General features: G+C 41.7%; 1 protein-coding gene across 4 annotated transcripts in view; it reads left to right on the forward strand.

The window, feature by feature from the left end:
• Positions 1-19,102, forward strand: part of ELP6 (elongator acetyltransferase complex subunit 6) — a 224,565-nt gene that overhangs the window by 73,039 nt on the left and 132,424 nt on the right. For all 4 annotated transcript variants that reach the window (XM_069210886.1, XM_069210884.1, XM_069210882.1 and 1 more), the window contains exons 3-4: positions 13,101-13,179; positions 14,830-14,900. In XM_069210886.1, coding sequence (XP_069066987.1) covers positions 13,101-13,179; positions 14,830-14,900 — 150 coding nt within the window. The remainder of the gene's footprint in view (positions 1-13,100; positions 13,180-14,829; positions 14,901-19,102) is intronic.

Below are 19,102 nucleotides of genomic sequence, written 5' to 3' on the forward strand. Positions count from 1 at the left end.
GGTTTTTGCGCCCACTAGAGTTGTTAGATAATTAGTAATAGAAAGGGTACTTTGGTTAGAACCTTCTTCCGCATTGCAAATTTTTCTGTTCCCCATTTACAAATGCTTAGTATAAATATTTTTGTTTCAGCTCTTTTTTTAATGAAACACATATACAAGCTTAGGTGCACAAAGTAGCCAGTGAGTAGATGTCTACATGGTTGTCATTCAGGCAAATCTAAACACATCACAGAGGGCAAATCCCAATACAGGGAAGAACCATAGTCAACTGTTTCATCGCATTGCTTGACAGCAGAATAACAGGAAGTGGATTAAGACTTACATTGGTCAAGAACAATCAGATACATAGTAACCATCTGTGTGTCCTTCTTTGTCACTTGGTACACTCTCAGGAGCTAGGAAACGTTCACCCAACCCAACCCACACTTATATATCCTCCTGTAACGTCTCATCAGTTCTACTAGACATTATATGAATTTCCTCAGCTACAGACCACTCGGCAACATCCCCCTCCCAGTGGGCCAGCCAGGGCGCCCTTTGCCCTATCCATGTAATAGCCACTCGTCTTCTAAATGCTTAGTATAACTGACTTTCAGGGTAAAAGTAGGATAACCAATGGGGGCGGCCCAGCCTAACCTCTTCCTGGCATAGACGGGCCCGCTCTTGGCCTAGTGTTTTAAGCGTTGTTGTTAGCGTGCCCCTCCTCACACAAGGTATGCTGCGGGACAAAGCCCCACCCCAGCCAGTACCAAAGTCTGCCTGGGAGCCCACTCTGTAGGAGTAGCACTTTTAAGTGTTGGTGTTAGTGTCCCCTCCTGCTCCTTACACCATATTTCATATTTCAGATAGTAGGACCTTTCTCATGTGCTAATACTGTTTCTTGAGGAAATAAACCTTTCAAATCATCATCTTCTATTAATTAACATTTTTTAATACAGTAGATTTTATCTTTTATCTTTATTTAGAATATTTCCAGATATGTCAACCTGTATTCATTGGGAACATATTAATTCATTGCTTATTATTTATGTCAGGTACACATCTTTTGCTTAAATTCTGTAACCCGTCTAAATGATAAATGTAATTGGAGTTGGGTTGCAGCGGCATTGGTTCAGTCCTAACTTGAACATTCCTTTTAAGGAGAAAATTTAAAATAGCTACTGTAAGAAATGAAAAGGAGCAAGGATATAATTGTTTTTTATGCCTTATGTACTGGAATGTATTGGGTTCTAAGCTTGTTTTGAAAAAAATGCCACTGTCAGGAACCTTTCTAAAAGCAAGATATTTGCACTCAAGAATCAAGCGATATGGAGCTCATAAAAATAGAATTCTTATTTTCTTGGTAAATCCTGGCCAACTAGATGCAAGTTAAGGGCAGGCAGTCAAGCAGTTTGCCAGTTTCTAGCAATTGCACCTTCAAGTAAGTAAAAAAAAACTGCTGATTATGTACAGATTCTGGAGTTGAGGTTTCTGTAATCAAATGTATGTAGAAAATATTGTACGTATATATATATATATAAAATATATTGTTAGAAATGGGGTCTCTAGTTGGCAGAGTTATACATCCTTGTCCAAGTAGGGACCACAATCCTAGTCAGAGTAAGTCACACACAATCCAAATTATCCTTGCGCCCACCGTCTGGTACCTTGGCACTGAGAAGTCAGGCTTAACTTTGAAGGCAATGTGTAAAGTATTTGTGCAATAAATCATACAGTAACACAGTGAAAACACCACAAAAAGAAACCACACAGGTTTAGAAAAATAGAGAATATTTATCTGAATACAATACTGTTGAAACAATGAAAATTCAATGTACTGAAGCAAAGTTAGACTTTTTTAAAGATTAAATCCAACTAAAGCGCCTAGAAAACACAATATCTCCAACTGGGGCTATCACGGCGTCATTGAGGGAGACGTTCCCAACAATCTGACACCACCAGTGCCAGTCACAGAGTCACACGGACCCCCAGGTACAGTACCTTTTGAAAACAAAGAATAAGGACTTCGCACAGAGTCGGGAAGAGGCGTTGGTGCGGTGTCAGTCCCTTATGGCATCCGAGGAGAGAGGTGTCGGTTACGCGCTGTGAGGCAGGTGGAGGTGCGACATCGGCTCTGTCCGGTTGCAGGGGTAGATGATTCAGCGGTGTCCGCTATGCCTCAATTCCTTGTGACCTGGTGGGGCCACTGGTTCTAGTCCGTCAGGCCGTGATGTGTTGATTTTTCAGTGTCACGATGACCCTGAGTGACGTCAGCGGAGTCACGGCGACTTCAGACTTGTGTTGCAGGCCGAAGTCAGTGTGTGCAGCAAGGTCCACAGAGCGGGAGCAGGTTGGGGCTTCGCTGAAGTTGTTCCGAAGTCACTGAGGTCGGTGTACTAGCAAAAAGCTAGCAGTGGAGGTGTTTGTAGTCCTTGAGACCCCAGAACAGGAGGCAAGCTCAATCCAAGCCCTTGGAGAGCACTTTGAGGGAAGGCAGAGTCCTTTCAGCACAGTCAGAGGCCAGCAGGGCAAGAGCAGGGTAGTAGTCCTTTTCAGCAAACAAGTCCAAAGAGTCCTTTGGACAGCCAGGTAGGTCTTCTGACAAAGTTCAGGTGCAGGTCCAGAAGTGTCTGAGTCGGTGGGGTCAGGGACCCAGTTTATATACCCAAAAATGTGTTTGAAATGGGGGAGACTTCAAAGAGTGGTTTTGAAGTGCACAAGTTCCCCTTTCAGAACAGTCCTGTCTGCCAGGGTCCCAGTAGGGGGTTTGGCAGTCCATTGTGTGAGGGCAGGCCACTAGCCTTTGAAATGTAAGTGTCAGGCCCTCCACCCTTCGAGCCCAGGAAGGCCCATTCAATATGGAGATGAGTGCAGGTGTGACTGAGTGTCCTACGTTTGTGGTTACCTGGGTGAAATGCACAAGGGAGCTGTCAACCAGCCCACTCCAGATGTTGATTGAATACAGGCTGTAAGGCACAGATGGTTTTTAAGTGCAGACAAAATACTCACTTTCTAAAAGTGGCATTTCTAAAATAGTAATATAAAATCCAGACTCACCAATAAGCAGGATTTTCTATTACCATTCTGGCCATACTAAATATGATCTGGTTACCCCTTTCACATCAGAATCTACCACTCAAAACGTATATGAGGGCAGCCCTAAACGCTAGCCTATGAAAGGAGCAGGCCTTTTAGGAGTTTTTCACTACCAGGACATATAAAACACATATGTACATGTGTTGCCTTTTCCCTACATAGCACCCTGTCCTATGGGTTACATTGAGCATACCTTAGGGGCAACATATATGTAGAAAAAGGAGTGTTTAAGGCTGGGCAAGTGTTTTTAAATGCCAAGTCGAAATGGCAGTGATGCAATGGCAGGCCTGAGACATGGTTAAGGGACTACTTATGGGGGTGGCACAATCAGTGCTGGAGGCCCACTAGTAGCTTTTAATTTACAGGCACTGGGCACATGTAGTGCGCTTTACTAGGGACTTATAGGTAAATCAAATATGCCAATTGGGAGTGAACCAATGTTACCATGTTTAAGGGAGAGAGTATATGCACTTTAGCACTTTTTAGCAGTGATAAAGTGCACAGAGTCCTAAAACCAGCAAAAACAGTGTCAGAAAAGTGGAGGGAGGCAGGCACAAAGTTGGGGGATGACCACCCTAAGGCTGTCAGGCCTAAGATATATATATATATTTAATCTGACATTAAATGACAAGAACATTTTTTACAGTCACAAGTATCTTTCTAATGAAATTTGCTTCTATTCAGAGAGGATAATCAGATACATTTCACTGTGGATTTCAATACCAACATGATCCCGCTGGGAACAGACTCACTGCAGATTATGGTAGCTGACATCATATGGGGGATACCAAATGTAATAGCAGCTCTTTGGAGAAAGAAACAATACCTTGGTTTATTTTCAAGACCTGCTGGGGTTCAGTCTAAGGACTTTAATAGTTGTTTAGAGCTAGATATCATACTTCATGGGTTTTTTACTCATTTCAAACTTTTTCATATAATTTTTTGCTTAGGAAGGGATCACACGACGCAGATAGCCACTCTTGTCTTTACTTTGAACACCTTTTTTTGAATAATTAGTTGAGTGTTTTTCAAAATCTGAATAATGTTAAAATAATCACATTGCACACATAAGTATGTTTATAAATGATTAATTGGAAATTAAAAATTTTAATTGATTTCATTGGGGGTCGTTGGTTATTAAGAGATCAAAGGAACCAATATTGTTTTTCCTGACAAAGTCTCATCCTGAGTCTATTTGAATACCCTCTGTAAAAAAAGCTAGCTTGTGAGCGAATTCCCTTGTCAATAATAATATTGGCGGCTGGAACGAGGCAAATGCTTACTTTCATGTGTATAGACAAAAGAGAGTTAAATATGATTATAAAAAAGATGAATAATTTAAATATTGACATAGAAGCCAGGAAAAAACATATCAGTAAGGAAGGAATTCCAATATGTGGTCTGGACCTCCTAGCGAGAATGGAGTGAAACTTTTGTGCAGAGGTTAATGGAGGCAATTCAAGATAAAGATGGGAGAAGTTTCTGGAGTTCCATTAATGACATAATTGGATATGCTAAATCTCAGTATAAAAACAGTGCAAATAAATGATTAGCTAGTACTTCCAAAAAACATATATTGCACTATTGTAAACCTCATCGATCAAACTTCATCACTGATTATTGTTTATATCAGTCACCACCTTGACACAGCATTTGTCAGTGGTTTTTCACCTAGCAGTCCAGACCATCTTTTTGAATTCTTTCCTCATCAAACAATTTTTTCCCTGGTTTTCTATGGCAGTGTTTCCTTTGTTTATCTTTTTTATAATCCTAATTAACTGTCTTTTCCCATGTATGCAACTATTACTGACTCTACCTTTAATAATCCTTTCCAAGAAGCACCACTGGACCTCACCTTGTAGGTATCATCAGCAGTTGTCAATTTCACTAAAAGAATCGTGCATGCCCTTGATTCTATTGTCCACTCAGATCCTACCGCACACACCGCATAGCCTGTGAGCCATGGTATTCAGATGAGCTACATGTGGTAATGCGTCCTTGTAAAGCATTAGTACATCTCAGGAGTGCTTCTATGCAGTCATCGCCATACTGGAGTACAGAACTGCATTTTATTAGATCAACTAACCACTCTCACTTTACCATGAGGATAGACACAGCTAGTAGTTCATTTTGTGAATTTGTTTCCATAGTTAAGAGTTTTACGCTAACAGAAGTATAAAATGGCATCATAAAGCCATCTCTGGAGCTATGCTCAAACCTTTGTATGTTTTTTTTTCCTAAAAAGATTGCTATGATCCAAAAAGGTTTCAACTCTCAATACTTTCTCCAGACTCTCTTGACTCCTACATATAAGCACATACTGGCTGAGGTTTAGTAGAGTGTGAGCCCTTATCAGAAAACAATGTGACTACCATGAACGCAGATTCAGCTCGTGGTTCTTGTCCGCCCCACAACTTTATGCTTACCCCAGACTTGTAAGTCTGTCACTCACAACCTTATTAATTGCAGAGGTCCCTGACAGTTTATAAGATGCTCTTTTGCTACCTCTGCCAAAAAAGAAAAACAAAGTAGACCACCAGTATCTCACCAAGTGTCGACCGATCTGTCACTTCTACCTCAACCAACTAAACTGTTGAAGAAAGTAGTGAGCAGATAACTATTCCACTGTCTGGAAGCTAATTTCTCACTGGGTTTTTCTCAGTCTGGCTTCTGCCCTTATCACAGCTTAAAAACTTCTTTATTAACCACCACTGAATATTACATACACCCTGGTCCTGCTTGATCTTACAGCAGCTTTCAACACTGGGCCTCATTACGAGTTCAGCGGATGGTTTTGGCCATCCGCGGAACTTCCGACGGGTTGGTTACTTCTATAGTGGCTACTACCCCGCTGGACCCATTAATTTTTCCGCTAGTTCAGCGGGCAGAAACTTGAGTTTTCGCCCGCTGGCCTGGCAGGAAACACTCTAAGGCATTGTGTCTGGCTCATAATCGAGTCAATGGCAATGCTGTAGGATGCAGAGTGCACCAGCACCCTCGCAATATTCACTGTCTGCAAAGCAGGGTGCTGGCAATGAAATCGCTGGCGGAGAACGAGGACGTAATCCCCAGGAACAGCTAACTGTTTATACTTGATCCTCTGACCCTGTACCTTGGGATATGTTTGGTAAACAAGACGAGAAGTAAGAGTGAGGATCTTGGAGCACATGTTCAATATATGCAACAACAGAGAGGGTGCTCCCTTGGTCCAACATTGGAAATATTTTGGACCTAAAATAGAGGACTTGACATTCACAATCCTAGAAAAGATAAGGAAACCAGGAGGAATTGATGATAATAAAGTTAGGAAAAAACTTGAAATATATTGGATTCTTACATTGGACACCTGCAAAAATGGGCTGAATGAATATATTCCGTGGGAAAACATAATTGGTTAAAAATTTCCCTACCAAACTAGAGCAGTTGTGATTCATCATCTTGGTAATGATGACAAACTAGGTCGGAAGTATATATAAAATTTCAATTCGACCCTGGATCCCTCCAATATTGTTAGATGCTATCTTGTGGATCCCCCTTTTTTATATGCACCCTCATTTTGTCCACTATTGTGCCTATGTTGAATTCATAAACTCTGATTTTTGTCATAGGTCATCTGTAACTAATGGACATACTTCAGTGATGAATTGAATATTAGGACCCTTTAGCTGGTCCTTCTCATGTACTTTATTTGGCATAGTTGATTAGACATTTGTTTGCACCCCTGTGGCTCTAAACACCGCAGTCACATCATACCATAAGAGTTAATGTAAGTACGTATATGTAAGAAATTTCTTTATAAATAGATTTGTTTTTATCCTCTTGAGTGCCTTGGACGAGGTGACCTCGTCCAAGGCACGGGAACTGATGCTCCCCCCCTGTGCTCCCCACCCACCCCCATAAGGCAGGGATGGAAGGGGAATCCCTTCCGACCCCCCCGTGACATCAGCGCGCGAGCTGATTTGTCACAGGGCCTCCCTCATCGCGCTGGAAGCTATCGAAAGAGAAATGCTCAGGATTTCTCTTTCTATCACGTGGGGGAGGCCCGGAGAGGCTTCAATGGGAAGGAAATGTATTTCCTTCCCTTTGAAGTCTCTCACAGCGTTTCAAAAGCTGGATTGCTTGCAATCCGGCTTTTGAAACCCCACTAGACACCAGGGATTTTTATTTTTTGGGGGAAACTGGCATAAGGGAGCGACCCCTTGGGCAAGGGTCGCTCCCAATGGGGGGCATTTTTTTGGAAGGCCTTTTCGGCCCCCCCTGGGCCGATCTGCCCCCAGGGGGGGCAGAAACCTCTAGGCACCAGGGATATATATATTTTTTTTGTCTTTTTTTTTTTTTTTTTAGGTGGGGAGCGACCCCATAGGCAAGGGTTGCTCCCCTAGGGGGCAAATTATATTTAGGCCATTTCTGCCCCCCTTGGGGCAGATTGGCCTATTTTGATGAGGCCAATCTGCCCCAAGGGGGACAGAAACCACTAGACACCAGGGAGTTTTTTTATTTTTTACGTTAATTTCACGCAAGGGGAGCGACCCCTTAGGCAAGGGTCGCTCCCCTGGGGAGGGGGGGGGAATTATTTTAGGCCATTTCTGCCCCCTGGGGGGTAAATCAGCCTATTTTCATTAGGCTGATCTGCCCCCAAGGGGGGCAGAAACCACTAGGCACCGGGGATTTTTTTTGTTTTTTGTTTTACAGGTGGGGAGCGACGCCTTGGACAAGGGTCGCTTCCCTGGAGGGGAAAATTGTATTTAGGCCATTTCTGCCCCCTTTGGAGGCAGATCGGCCGATTTTTGCTATGCCAATCTGCCCACAAGGGGCGCAGAAACCACTAGGCACCAGGGATTTTTTTTTTTTGGTGCCAATGTCACGCAGGGGGAGCGACCCCGTAGGCAAGGGTCGCTCCCGGGGGAGGTTGGGGGGGGCAAATTTATTTTAGGCCATTTCTGCCCCCCTGGGGCCGGCTGAGCTAGAGGCCAAAATCCACAGGTAGGCACTTTGCAAAAAACACCTCTGTTTTCTGTGAAAAAATGTGATGTGTCCACGTTGTATTTTGGGCCATTTCTTTTCGTGGGCGCTAGGCCTACCCACACAAGTGAGGTATCATTTTTATCGGGAGACCTGGGGGAACGCTGGGTGGAAGGAAATTTGTGGCTCCTCTCAGATTCCAGAACTTTCTGTCACCGAAATGTGAGGAAAATGTGTTTTTTTAGCCACATTTTGAGGTTTGCAAAGGATTTTGGGTAACAGAACCTGGTCAGAGCCCCACAAGTCACCCCATCTTGGATTCCCCTAGGTCTCTAATTTTCAAAAATGCACAGGTTTGGTAGGTTTCCCTAGGTGCCGGCTGAGCTAGAGGCCAAAATCTACAGTTAGGCACTTAGCAAAAAACACCTTTGTTTTCTTTAAAAAAATGTGATGTGTCCACGTTGTGTTTTGGGGCATTTCTTGTCACGGGCGCTAGGCATACCCACACAAGTAAAGTATCATTTTTACCGGGAGACTTGGGGGAACGCTGGGTGGAAGGAAATTTGTGGCTCCTCTCAGATTCCAGAACTTTCTGTCACCAAAATGTGAGGAAAACGTGTTTTTTTTTTTTTTTTTTGCCAAATTTTGAGGTTTGCAAAGGATTCTGGGTAACTGACCCCGGTCAGAGCCCCACAAGTCACCCCATCTTGGATTCCCCTAGGTCTCTAGTTTTCAAAAATGCATAGGTTTGGTAGGTTTCCCTAGGTGCCGGCTGAGCTAGAGGCCACAATCTACAGGTAGGCACTTTGCAAAAAACACCTCTGTTGTCTTTCAAAAAATGTGATGTGTCCACGTTGTGTTTTGGGGAATTTCCTGTCACGGGCGCTAGGCATACCCACACAAGTGAGGTATAATTTTTACCGGGAGACTTGGGGGAACGCTGGGTGGAAGGAAATTTGTGGCTCCTCTCAGATTCCAGAACTTTCTGTCACCAAAATGTGAGGAAAATGTGTTTTTTTAGCCAAATTTTGAGGTTTGCAAAGGATTCTGGGTAACTGAACCTGGTCAGAGCCCCACAAGTCACCCCATCTTGGATTCCCGTAGGTCTCTAGTTTAAAAAAATGCACAGGTTTGGTAGGTTTCCCTAGGTGCCGGCTGAGCTAGAGGCCAAAATCTACAGGTAGGCACTTTGCAAAAAACACCTCTGTTTTCTTGAAAAAAAAAATGTGATGTGTCCACGTTGCGTTTTGGGGCGTTTCCTGTCGCGGGCGCTAGGCCTACCCACACAAGTGAGGTATCAATTTTATCTGGAGACTTGGGGGAACATAGATTAGCAAAACAAGTGTTATTGCCCCTTGTCTTCCTCTACATTTTTTCCTTCCAAATATAAGAGAGTGTGTAAAAAAGACATCTATTTGAGAAATGCCCTGTGATTCACATGCTAGTATGGTCACCCCAGAATTCAGAGATGTGCAAATAACCACTGCTCCTCAACACCTTATCTTGTGCCCATTTTGGAAATACAAAGGTTTTCTTGATAGGTATTTTTCACTCTTTATATTTCAGCAAATGAATTGCTGTATACCCGGTATAGAATGAAAACGCACAGCAGGGTGCAGCTCATTTATTGGCTCTGGGTACGTAGGGTTCTTGATGAACCTACAAGCCCTATATATCCCCGCAACCAGAGGAGTCCAGCAGACGTAACGGTATATTGCTTTCGAAAATCTGACATTGCAGGAAAAAGTTACAGAGTAAAACGTAGAGAACAATTGATGTTTTTTTCACCTCAATTTCAATATTTTTCTTTTTCAGTTGTTATTTTCTGTAGGAAACCCTTGTAGTATCTACACAAATGACCCCTTGCTGAATTCAGTATTTTGTCTACTTTTCAGAAATGTTTAGGTTTCTGGGATCCAGCATTGGTTTCACGCCCATTTCTGTCACTGACTGGAAGGAGGCTGAAAGCGCAAAAAATAGTAAAAATGGGGTATGTCCCAGTAAAATGCGAAAATTGTGTTGAAAAATTGGGTTTTCTGATTCAAGTCTGCCTGTTCCTGAAAGTTGGAAGATGGTGGTTTTAGCACCGCAAACCCTTTGTTGATGCCATTTTCAGGGGAAAAACCACAAGCCTTCTTCTGCAGCCCTTTTTTCGCATTTTGTTTAAAAAAACGAAATTTTTGCTGTATTTTGGCTAATTTCTTGGTCTCCTTCAGGGGAACCCACAAAGTCTGGGTACCTATAGAATCCCTAGGATGTTGGAAAAAAAGGACGCAAATTTGGCTTGGCTAGCTTATGTGGACAAAAAGTTATGAGGGCCTAAGTGCGAACTGCCCCAAATAGCCACAAAAAGGCCTGGCACAGGAGGGGGAAAAGGCCTGGCAGCGAAGGGGTTAAGAAAGCTGTGTGTGTTTGCATTCTTCTGTTTGGAGAGGCGTGGGTGTCACTTTTGGGGTGTTGATTTCATATTATATCCGTTTATCGGATTACATGCATGAGATTCGTTTCATGCGCCACAAGCCGATTCACTCCCTGTTAATATGGCGACTGTTTATCAAATGGATGTTGACACGGAGCCCCTTCTTTGAATACGCTTCGCGTAAACTCTCCCATGTGTGAAGTCACATGATCGGGAGACTATAAGGAATAGATAGATGCCGCCACGCGTACGAAGAAGATGCTGTAAACTGAAAAACGTGGGTCTGCGTATCCTGGCGTTTGGTGAGTTACTTTGGCGGCATCATCTATTTTGATGGCTGAATCTGTTATGAGGCCTACACTTGCAACAAATGTATGTTGCACACAGTGACCTAGAACATATTCTTTACTTTCTTCTCTTTTCAGAATAATCAAACTGATGCATGTGCCGAAGTGGTGGCCTTAAATTCTTACAACTGTTGACCTTAGAAGCTTTTTGCCCCGTAAGAACAGGCTAATAATGGAGGTAAAATTAATCTCCTAGAACTTTGACCCCTTGAGGCATTTTTACAATTAATATTATCACTGCCCTGATATCCGTGTCTATAGCCATTGTTTGGTTCTTCCTTATAGATAATTTAACCCCTGAAGTAGTAATGTGGACGTTATTGCGTACTACAAGGGGGCACTTACCACGCATTTGGAAGAGAGTGTATTCTACATCATAATGTTTATCTAAAGTGGCCTGCAGGTAAATATAGGGTTATATATATTTGATATAATTAGGTGGAATCAGTTTTTGTAACCCCATCAGGGTGTAATAACTCTAGGGTAACACATGATATGTATGGATGAATAAGACATTATGGGTGATCTTTAAGGCTTTAGTGCATGATATGGCATGCATGACTGACATAAGGCTATAATTTCCCCCCTCTCTCTATTGGTTTTCTTTGTTGTACACCACACTAATGGGTTTTTCCAACATTAGGTTTTGCATTTTGAAATTGTTTATTGTTATATGGTGGCTTTGTTATAGTTGCTTTTCATTGTATATATAACTGGTACTTAGTACATATCTAACACTTTGGACTCTGGATTCTGCGATTTCAAGGTGGTTTTTTATGTGTTCAATATATTAGATATCTTCATCCAAAGTGGCATATATCAAAGCATCAGCACTCTGTTCGACATATATGTCCTTCTGTTGGCGTTGGCATCCACTTTTGAATATAAATTTGGGAACGGCCCTGATGAAGGTGGCCTCCCTATGAGAGGATCCCCAAAACGCACGTAGGCCTGTGGTTCCTACTGTGTCCTTGGAGTATTATACAAGGATACTATGACATTGGATTTTACAGTTTACTGTATATGTATTTATAAATTGGTTCTGTATTACATCTATCAAAATATATATATTTAATGTTTGATTACACTTTTATATATTGTTGTATATATTGTGGTATGAATGCTTTGGTATTGTCTTTATTACAATGTTTTTGATATTGAACAATAAAATATTGATATAATCTTATGTCTTTATGTAATGAAATCTGTTGAAGTGAAGGCTATGAGTGTGATGCAGCCTTTCATTGGACATATAGCTTTTCAGCAATTGTTGACATACATTATAAGATGAATAATCGTATATATTATGATTTTCTGACATGTATCTATGTATTAAATGTAATATTAGAGTAGTTCAGTATTCTTTTTGCAGTCTCTGCCGCAAAGAAAGCCATCAGTTTTCCAACCTGATAGCCAACAACTGGAATGCCCCCCTGCTTCCCATCGCCAGTCTTCTAACTACCTGTAGTTAAAAAATAAAATTAAACCTTCTCTTGTGGCCTGTATTTTAAACTCCATGATGCCCGTGTGCAGGGAAACAGTCACGCTGTATAAATTAGTTAACATAACATATGGCTAGGTCCTATCATACCCATAAATCACACATGAATTCTGAAATATGTTTCTTTTTCTTTTGTTGTTGAGAAATGTTACATATAATTTATTAACCTGCTTGCAGTTCTGCTTCTTAAAGCACTCAGGGCAAAATTAGACCCTCCTTTAATTTTTGGTCTAATGATGTTGGAAAAGGCTGATGCTTGGTTTGCCAAAAGTGTAGTAGTGTGTCTGGAATCAGTATTTACTTTATCACCATCACTTTGATCAATGCAACTTCGATTCTTATGTGCTTTACAAGACCAAACACTTATCTTAAATGCTTTATGCATGAAATTCCTGTTGAAGTCATGGGCAGAGAATGGGACCATACTGAAGAACTTAATTTGGTCCAAACCCCCAAAGGCAAAAAGTAATCTTTGGGCCAGCCATCCCTATAAATTACTTGGTAGATTGAAATTAAGAAACTTGGGGCCATAAGACCAGTTATTACTTGTGTTGTAAAGTTATATTCAGTTTATTTTGGAATTATTTAATTAATTGCTAAGTATGATTTTTGATGGTTATTCAAGTCTGTTTTTTAAATGTTAAACAGATTTGTTAAATGTTTGTAATGCAATGTAATAAGGACAAGCACTGGGAGAGCTATCATTTTGTTACAAAAGAAAGAAATATGTTTTTCAATCTTAGAGGACAGGTTTTTCATATATCTTTACCTTGACTCTTGTTATTTTGTTTTATAGGGGAAATTTGCCTTAGTTCTGGATACAAAAACTGACGGCAGCTTTCTTGTCCATCATTTTCTGTCTTTCTATCTTAAAGGTATGTGATTTGTTTTTAATTATGCTCTTCCATTCCTCAAACCACTATACATTTCCATGAACAAGGTTGTTTTTCTAGAAGAGAAATGATCAATGTCTCTGACACCTAGGCTTTTTCTTCCTATATAGCAAAGAAATTTTTCTATTTTCCTGCATGGCCTCAAACAGGAACAATCGGTGACAGAAGCTGTTCCCTAAAAAGGAGCATGTCCACCACTACAGCCCTACGGCCCTCTTGTGGCTCAGTTATTTGACCAAGGACAAATCTGCTTGTGAATCCTTCACCAAAAAGGAGGCAGTGCTCCAACCTGCTCCGCCTACACCCTAAATTGCGCTATGGCTTCTCTCTCCTCTTGTGTGGCATTTTGATTTGCCACAAATTACATCCTACATCTCCTAATGATATTCCTTGGATGTGACATATCCTGCATCCAGTCTCTGAGCACTCCACTAGAGTTAAGCCAGTTTTAGTGTCTTTTAAGAGTGTACCTGTCAGAGGAATTTCCAGGGCAGCTACTTGGCTATTCCACGCACTTTCTGCATTCATTAAGCACTCAAAACTGCATCCCGAATGTATGTTTAATTTGATCAAGATGTTCTGGGGAAATCTTTTTGTATATTCCTTAAGCTGCCCTGTTGCATTTTCCTCATTCCTTTCTTTTGCTGTGGATTGTACCCACAGGTTGACAGTGAAAGAGAACCAGGATGTGGGAGCTGGATATAATTGCCTTGCAGATTACTTAGTTACTCTTCCACTGTTGACCATCACATATTATCAATACTCTCCTTCCACATCTCTACAAACAATATAATGGTTGACTTCTTTTTAAAATAAGGAAAATGGCGCAGGTTTGAACCTCCATGGGGGAAGTGTCTACATATGGTATGTTGTGTTGTGGTTTCCACTGGCTGATAATGGTGGTTAGAATTAGATGGTTTAGAAATACCATTGCTACTATATAGGCAACTTCTTCCTTACAATTAATGATTGCTGTTTGCTTCCAGTAATTCCAATGCAAATAGTTTAAGCAAAAAATTTGGATAAGTCGTAAAAACTATCTTCTAATTGAAAAGAGACAACAATTTTGATACAAATATTCAGTATTAAAAAGATTCTATTAGAGCACATTTGTAAGTTGCGATCCAGTTTTATATACATTTTCATGGACTCACAATGTCCTAAGACAGTTTCATGTTCTAATTGATCGCTTAATGGACTAAGGTTATAAAGTCCTCTTTAAAAATCGTTATGTCTGTTTGTTATTGTTATTCCTGAAAGAGCTGTCTTTGAAATGTATCTCACAGCTTTGAATCCAAGCAGACTTGATTCAAACTTTGAACTTTCAAAAGTCTGTGGAATTACAAATATTAAGTTGGATAATAACAGTAACATCTGGTATAACACAATAAGTAGCAGGATTTAAAGATGAATAAAATTAAGTTATTTTACCTGTTTTTTGTTATATTATCACTGTGTTCTGTTATAAACACACCAATTATAACGACATTTCAAAACACCACTTAAAAAATGATCTTCCTAGCTCTATTTTTAGCGTGCTATCAAGAACTCTATTTGTTTCAGTGATTGGGGTGTGTTTTTTGTAGTCCTCTTTAAACCAATTATTGAAGTGTTTTTAATATTTCTTTTCAGCTGGGTGTAAAGTGTGCTTTGTGGCTCTTGTCCAGTCTTTCAGCCACTATAACATTGTTGCCCAAAAGCTGGTAAGAACATGTCCATTGTTTCACATGTTTGTTAGTAATGATTAATCTTGTATTTAGTGCCAGCTGAGTGGAATCTCAAAACAGTATTAATATCCTATTGCTCTCTGAGTCTGCCAAGCGGGCTCGGAGACTTAGTTAAATTACACCTGCTAAATGCGAGGGAGGTACACTATATTTGGTGCCAACTAATAAGTACCTATCTTCAGATGGGAAGGATTTACAGGCTGTCCTCTTGCTGCCCACACCAGTGGCTTCCATTTCTGAGGTCACATAGGCCTTTGTGTATTGGTCTGTTCAACTGCTTTGACCAACATGCATTGTCCATCCTCCCCTGCCCAGTATGCATCCTTGTTGAACCATAGGAAAGAGAAATCTTCTTCGATGAGGAAGTCCGTGCGACCGTTTGAAGTCATCACGCCGTTCACCAATGCCGGGCTCTTCTTCATCTTCAGAGCAGATCCTGAAGCTACAAAAGATCCAGCCAGCATTCCCTGATTCTGCCAACAGACACCATGCAGATCAACGCTTTCTGTCTGGCCATGTTGGATAAATTTAGGATGCCAGAGGTATTATCTGGGCCATACCTCAAGGGTTGACTTGCTTCTTTAAGCCTGTCAACTCTTGCGGCTCCGACCCAGGACCTCCTGATTCCACGCTTCATGAGGCTCCAGCCTCAGTCTGTAGAAATAAAGTCATAAACCATGGTGTAATCTCCACGGAGTTGTTTGGAACACCTTCCTTAATGACAGATCAGACAATCCGGCTTGCTAAAGAGAAGGTCAGAGTTTTCCTTCGTTTCCTTCATAAGACCCAGAAATTTGCCCGCATGGAGTAATTGTTTGACCTGACTCAGATGCCATAACCATCTCTGGTCGTCTGCGTACCTTATCGGAAGGGGAAATCTCTTGCACTTCTGGGCCCCAGCAGAGGAGCACTGGTGTGTACATGTGTGTACTGGTCTGAATTTCTAATATTGTCCGTGTCCTCTGAGGAACCAACATTTAATATTTTGACAGAAATAATGCCAACAACTTTTTCTGTTGTGATTCTCTTATTTCCTTTTTACTACTATGACCTCTAGTGGGAATAGCTATTTTCGTTCCCAGCAGTCCAAAGACTAAGCGGGAGGTGCTATGGGCTTGCTCCAGGCGATCCAAAGTTTCTTATGCTCACACCTCACTGGAGAGCCTGGTTGTCCAGACTTCATCCTCCAAACTGAACCCCTGTGCCTTCCATTTGGCTTCTCTGAGAATCACTGTACGCCATGGGCCAGAATGATTTTGCTTCAGACAGTCTCAGTCTTTGCACTACAAACGGCCCATCCCAACTAAGGGCCAGATGTATCAAGGAGGCCTTTTGCGAGTCGGAAATAGCTATTTTTAAGAAATCGCTATTTCTGATTCGCAAAATGCAATGTATCACATTTGTGAATCGGTAATAGCGATTTCTTAAAAATCGCAAATGCTATTATCGAATCGCAAATTGTCGATACCAGCCCCATTCGCACCTATGGGCCTGTAGATCAATATCTGTGAATTTTTTGCATTTCTAAAATTGGAATTTCTTAACCAGAAATCGCAATTTTGGAAATGCAAAACCCCAGGGTGCTGGGGGCCTAAGGCCCCTTCTGCTGCATCCCAAAATAATTTTTTGCAACATGTAAGGTGCACACATGCCAAAAGGGCATGTGTGCTTTACATGTAAATTTTAAAAAATGCATTTTAAATGCATTTTTAAAATTTGCATATGGTTACCACCAAGTTTAACTTGGTGGTAAATAGCGATTCCTAAATGCCCAATTAGCATTTAGGAATTGCTACTTACATGTGCTTAGAAATCGCAAATAAGGAATCCTTATTTGCGATTTCTTATTTAGAGAGTCAATTTGCAACTCGCTAAACAGGGTCGCAATTTTAAGGAATCGCTATTTTAGCGATTCCTTAAAATTGCGTTCAGAATGCAAAAAGCTTTCATACATCTGGTCCTATGTTTTTTGTCCATGCTTTTTAGAAATTGTTCAAGTTGGTAGCTTACTGAAACACATGAAGAAGCTACTTTCTGATTTGGTCAGTCATGACATGACCCTTAAAGGCAGATTGTGCAGTGAGGCTTGGGTTCCGCAAATACTGTGCCGAGGTCCATGCCTGCCTCTTTGCGTTATACTAGCTTTTCGGGAGACATCCATGTCGCTCTGATGGACATTTCTTTCGATAGCAGCAGCTTTTTGGAGATAAAGATGACTTCTTTCTGGAATGCTTCAAGAATAGCTGGGCCAAATCTCGCTGTTGGACCTGGCCACACCATTAAAGTAGTTCTGTGAACATTACTGAACATTCTGGGGCTATTCAAGAAATCAGCAGTACCAATAGAGGCAACCTTCTCAACAGTTCGGACACCTTAGCAAATGTATCTCTCCTTTAATGGCAGGAGGGAATTTAAGGGTCACAATCATCATTAACAGCAGCATATACAGTCCCCTCTGTCTGCTGGATCCACTGTCTCAAAACCTCTCTGATTCCTCCCACCATTTTCTGGTGATGGATCTCTCTGTCAATTGGGAGAAAATAACAGAGGACTATTAGGTCATCAAGCTGATCTGCAAGTGCTACTCCCTACTGTAGGGTCAATTCATGGTCTTGCTGACAACCGTGGCTTTTGTGCCAAAATTGTGTCTTCACTAAGATGATTGGAAGTCTGTGTATTTTATACTTGGAGGACTGGCTGGTGAAGGCAGAGTCCCTGTTTTTGTTTAGGGAACACTAACTCTTATCTGTGTCTTAGACTTTACATCAATGTCCGAAAGTCCCACCTCACACCAGCCAAGAGGTTGTCCTTCATAGATGCTGTGCTAGACAAGAACCGCATGAAGACGTTTCCCCATTGTCAGAGGATGATGGATATTTGGGAGGAGAGTCTAATTTTTCTGACTCAATTGCATCTCCCAGTCCTACAGGTCTTAAGTCTTCTTGGCCTAGTGCATACTGTTGGTTCCATACTCCAGTCGGTGGATGAGGTTCTTCCAGTGGTGACTGCAATGGCAGTTGCTCTTTCATCAGGGAAGCCCCTTAGCATATGTGCAGATATTTCAGTCAGCCTACTTGGGCTTGCACTGGTAGATGAATGTCTCCAAACCTGAGGTGAATTGACTCTTCATCGGAGGATACCAGGGTCACGGATGCCTTGAAGGGCTGATGCCACCATCCGGACGAAATGGTCCATGTCACAGCAGCGACTGCATATAAATGTGCTGAAACTCTGAGCAGCTCTTCTTGCCATGAAGCCATTTCTCCCTTTCATTGCAGGGAGAGCCATTCAGATCTTGTCTGACTACACCACCCCTTTCTATTACACTAACAGGCATGTTGGTCTGGAGGTGTGAGCCCTGTGTTGGGAGGTGATTCACCTGTGGAAGTAGGCACAATGATGTAGAATGTTCCCGGTAGTGGCCATCTGGCTGCTTTCTTCAACTTGAGAGCAGACACTCTTAGAAGAAGATCACGAGTGAGAACCACAACACAAAGTAATAGAGGAGATCTTCTCTAGATTGGGGTTTCCATCTGTGGATCTCTCTGCAGTGACTCAGAACAGGACGTGTTCAGTTTTATGCCATAATCCTCCCTCTCAATGGCTCCCTCTGGGAAACCTTTATGTTCAGCTGGTCCCTGAACCTGCTTTACACATTTCCACAGATTCTGCTTTTTACCGATTCCTGCAGGAATATTGGACACAGCTTTTCCTGATCACGCCAGATTTAACAAAGAAGTCTAGCTGTTGCCACTCAGCTGCCTTTTCCTCTTTCTCTTCCTTGGAGGCTAGACCTTCTATTGTAGCATGAATATCAGGTCCTTCACCTCAGTCCCCAAGTGCTGCACTATAAGCATGTAGAATGAGCAGTGTCAGCAAGAGTTTCTTTGCCTCTTGATGAAGTTGTAGGCATCAGCTTAGCTGCAAGAAAGCCTACAAAAATCATTTATGCGGGTCACTGGAATAACTTTGTGTAGTTGGAGGAGTCAGAAAGCTTGGATCCCTTTAAATAATGCCTTTCTGGTGTCCTGCTTTTTGTCCTGTTTCTCCTGCAGCAGGGTCTGGTAGTGCCTAAAGTTGTGGGTTAGCAGGGTGCCCTGTCAACATTCATGTGGTTTACTTATCAGCTATGGTCTTCCTGAACCTGTCTGAACAAAACCACAGAAGGGTGCTGCTGC

Source organism: Pleurodeles waltl, chromosome 10, assembly GCF_031143425.1.
Source record: "Pleurodeles waltl isolate 20211129_DDA chromosome 10, aPleWal1.hap1.20221129, whole genome shotgun sequence".
Taxonomy (NCBI): domain Eukaryota; kingdom Metazoa; phylum Chordata; class Amphibia; order Caudata; family Salamandridae; genus Pleurodeles; species Pleurodeles waltl.